Source organism: Nannospalax galili, unplaced genomic scaffold, assembly GCF_000622305.1.
Source record: "Nannospalax galili isolate Female #2095 unplaced genomic scaffold, S.galili_v1.0 scaffold9695, whole genome shotgun sequence".
Lineage (NCBI taxonomy): Eukaryota > Metazoa > Chordata > Mammalia > Rodentia > Spalacidae > Nannospalax > Nannospalax galili.
In genome coordinates this window covers 5,534-8,724 of record NW_008336497.1, presented here as the reverse complement: position 1 = coordinate 8,724, position 3,191 = coordinate 5,534, and the positions used below count along the sequence as shown (strand labels likewise).

General features: G+C 35.9%; 1 protein-coding gene across 1 annotated transcript in view; it reads right to left on the bottom strand.

Annotated features, from left to right (window-relative positions):
• Positions 1-482: 482 nt before the first annotated feature.
• Positions 483-3,191, bottom strand: part of LOC103732617 (ankyrin repeat domain-containing protein 26-like) — a gene marked incomplete at its 3' end in the record, with an annotated part of 6,586 nt that continues 3,877 nt past the window's right edge. The window contains exons 3-4 of the mRNA XM_008831237.2: positions 700-913; positions 483-568 (exon numbers count right to left, since the gene is read on the bottom strand). Coding sequence (XP_008829459.2) covers positions 483-568; positions 700-913 — 300 coding nt within the window. The remainder of the gene's footprint in view (positions 569-699; positions 914-3,191) is intronic.

The window sequence follows — 3,191 nt, the reverse complement described above, 5'->3', positions numbered from 1 at the left end:
GTAGAAATAGGTATCTATAATGATGTTCCTTGTAGTATAATTTTTATAATATCATTAATACACATATTTGTTATTTCACAAACTGACATTTTCATATAGCATTAAAACTGCGATGTGAAAGAACACATATTTAGCTATGGGTAGTATTCATAGTTAGCTACTATTGTTATTTACATGAAATTCATGCTCTACAATACTAACAATCTTCTAAACTGAAAATGGGCGCGTTTAATTTACCATCCAACAATCAGGAGGCTGAAATTTGGGGTCTGGAGTGATGGCTCATCAGTTAAGAGCAAGGGCTGCCCTTGCAGAGAACCCTGGTTTGGTACCTAGCACAGACGTGGTGGTTAACAACCGACCACACCTCCAGTTCCAGGCAATCTCGCACCATTTCTGGCTTCCATGGGTGTTGTACACAAGGATTCACTTACATACATGCAAGTACTTACATACATGGAAGTACTTACATATATGGAAGCAAACCACACTCACACACATAATATCAAAAAGAGGCTGAAGCCCAAAGACCACGAGCATGGGCTTTCCCTGGGCTACATAATGGGATCTGTCAAAAAATCAAGAAGTATTTTCCTCAGCAAAACTATTCAGAAAGCAGAGACAAATTACAAAGATTCTCCTACATATATCATACAACGTGGACAGTAAAAATATTTCTCTGAAAGTGGTATATCATACCTCTGACTGGATAGCTGTAATTTAGCATTGTCAGGCTTTAACTGCGATTCTCCTTCTTCTGATGCTGAGAGATCCTTCTCCTTCTGTTGTTCACTAAGATCATTTCCCACCTCTTCAGACTCTTCTCTGAATAGTTTATATACGTGCTTTTGATGCTCCACTGGCATTTTATATGAATGGATTTCTGAACAGACTACATTTAGACTTTCAGAATCTGTATCAGGAAAGTAACAAAATACACACTTGTTTATGGTTTATAAAACATGTCAACTTTTCATATACTGGATATTTTATACTCTCCATAAATGTATTCTCAGGATCTACAAAGTGGACACATAATAAGATCCTTGGATTAAAAATGACAAGACACTTACCCTGCTATCACTTAAGACTGTGCACTTCAAGCACAGAAGAAAAATAAAATTCTAGGGTCAATACACAGTATCAAAAATAATTTTTCTGTTTTGTCTAGGTCAAAAAAATCATTAAATAGTCTCTTGCTAGGATTCTGAACTATGTAAAATTTTGTTCAGAAAATAATTAAAATATCGATCAAATTCTTACATAAAATTTCCTCCCTTTAACCAGAAACATTCTACATTGAAGAACTTATTAAATTAAAACACTCAATAAGTAGAAATAGGTATCTATAATGATGTTCCTTGTAGCATAACTTTTATAATATCATTAATACATGTATTTGTTATTTCACAAACACTGACATTTTTATATAGCCATTAAAACTGCGATGTAAAAGAACACATATTTAGTTATGGGTAGTATTCATAGTTAGCTACTATTGTTATTTACATGAATTTCATGCTCTACAATACTAACAATCCTATAAACTGAAAATGGGCGCGTTTAATTTACCATCCAACAATCAGGAGGCTGAAATTTTGTGTCTGGAGTGATGGCTCATCAGTTAAGAGCAAGGGCTGCCCTTGCAGAGAACCCTGGTTTGGTACCTAGCACAGACGTGGTGGTTAACAACCGACCACACCTCCAGTTCCAGGCAATCTCGCACCATTTCTGGCTTCCATGGGTGTTGTACACAAGGATTCACTTACATACATGCAAGTACTTACATACATGGAAGTACTTACATACATGGAAGCAAACCACACTCACACACATAATATCAAAAAGAGGCTGAAGCCCAAAGACCACGAGCATGGGCTTTCCCTGGGCTACATAATGGGATCTGTCAAAAAATCAAGAAGTATTTTCCTCAGCAAAACTATTCAGAAAGCAGAGACAAATTACAAAGATTCTCCTACATATATCATACAACGTGGACAGTAAAAATATTTCTCTGAAAGTGGTATATCATACCTCTGACTGGATAGCTGTAATTTAGCATTGTCAGGCTTTAACTGCGATTCTCCTTCTTCTGATGCTGAGACATCCTTCTCCTTCTGTTGTTCACTAAGATCATTTCCCACCTCTTCAGACTCTTCTCTGAATAGTTTATATACGTGCTTTTGATGCTCCACTGGCATTTTATATGAATGGATTTCTGAACAGACTACATTTATACTTTCAGAATCTGTATCAGGAAAGTAACAAATAAAATACACACTTGTTTTGGTTTATAAAACATGTCAAATTTTCATATCCTGGATATTTTATACTCTCCATAAATGTATTCTCAAGATCTACAAAGTGAACACATAATAAAATCCTTGGATTAAAAATGACAAGACACTTACCCTGCTATCACTTAAGACTTTGCACTTCAAGCACAGAAGAAAAATCATCCCTAATAGCCAGATAAGTAATTTATTGACATATTCAAATTCCTACTTCCCTGACGCAAGGTAACATACAGGCTGGACACAAAGAGAAGAAAGTTTTGCAGAGTCTACCAGACTCCCAAAGCTGAAGTGGTAAAGCCGTCTAGGTAAAAGCAAGGCAGACAGAGATCACTGGACAGACACAGGAGGGGAAGGAGCAATGAAGAGGAAGTACTCTGCAGATCTTCAGAGGGCCACTGGGAACACACCTCAGAGAAGCCAACAGCATAGGCATGCTGGGAAACAACCTGAGACTGAGGAACAGTAGATCTGATACAGTTAAAGGAAACTGTGTCTGGTGTTCACAAGTTTCCAGGAATTGTATGTCTGTTCTTATAAGCCAGTTTGAGCAAACTAACAAATCACAGGGCCACAGATAAAGTAACAAGAAATATATTGCCTCAAAATAGGAGAAAGAGCTTTAGGTAGAATGTATCTAACAAACAACAATGTTATCTGCTGTTGTGGTATACCTATCAAGTTAAAGAAAAACAATAATGGAGAAGCAAACAATATATATAATATCCATATTATTATATATAATAGGGAGTTTGATATATGCATATATATATCCCAAAATAAAATTCAGAAAATAAGTATAAGATCAGAGATGTTATAATCAAATTTCACAAATAGAGATACAAACCGATAGAAATCAAACGATAATATTACAGTAAACCTGGTGGCAGATCACTT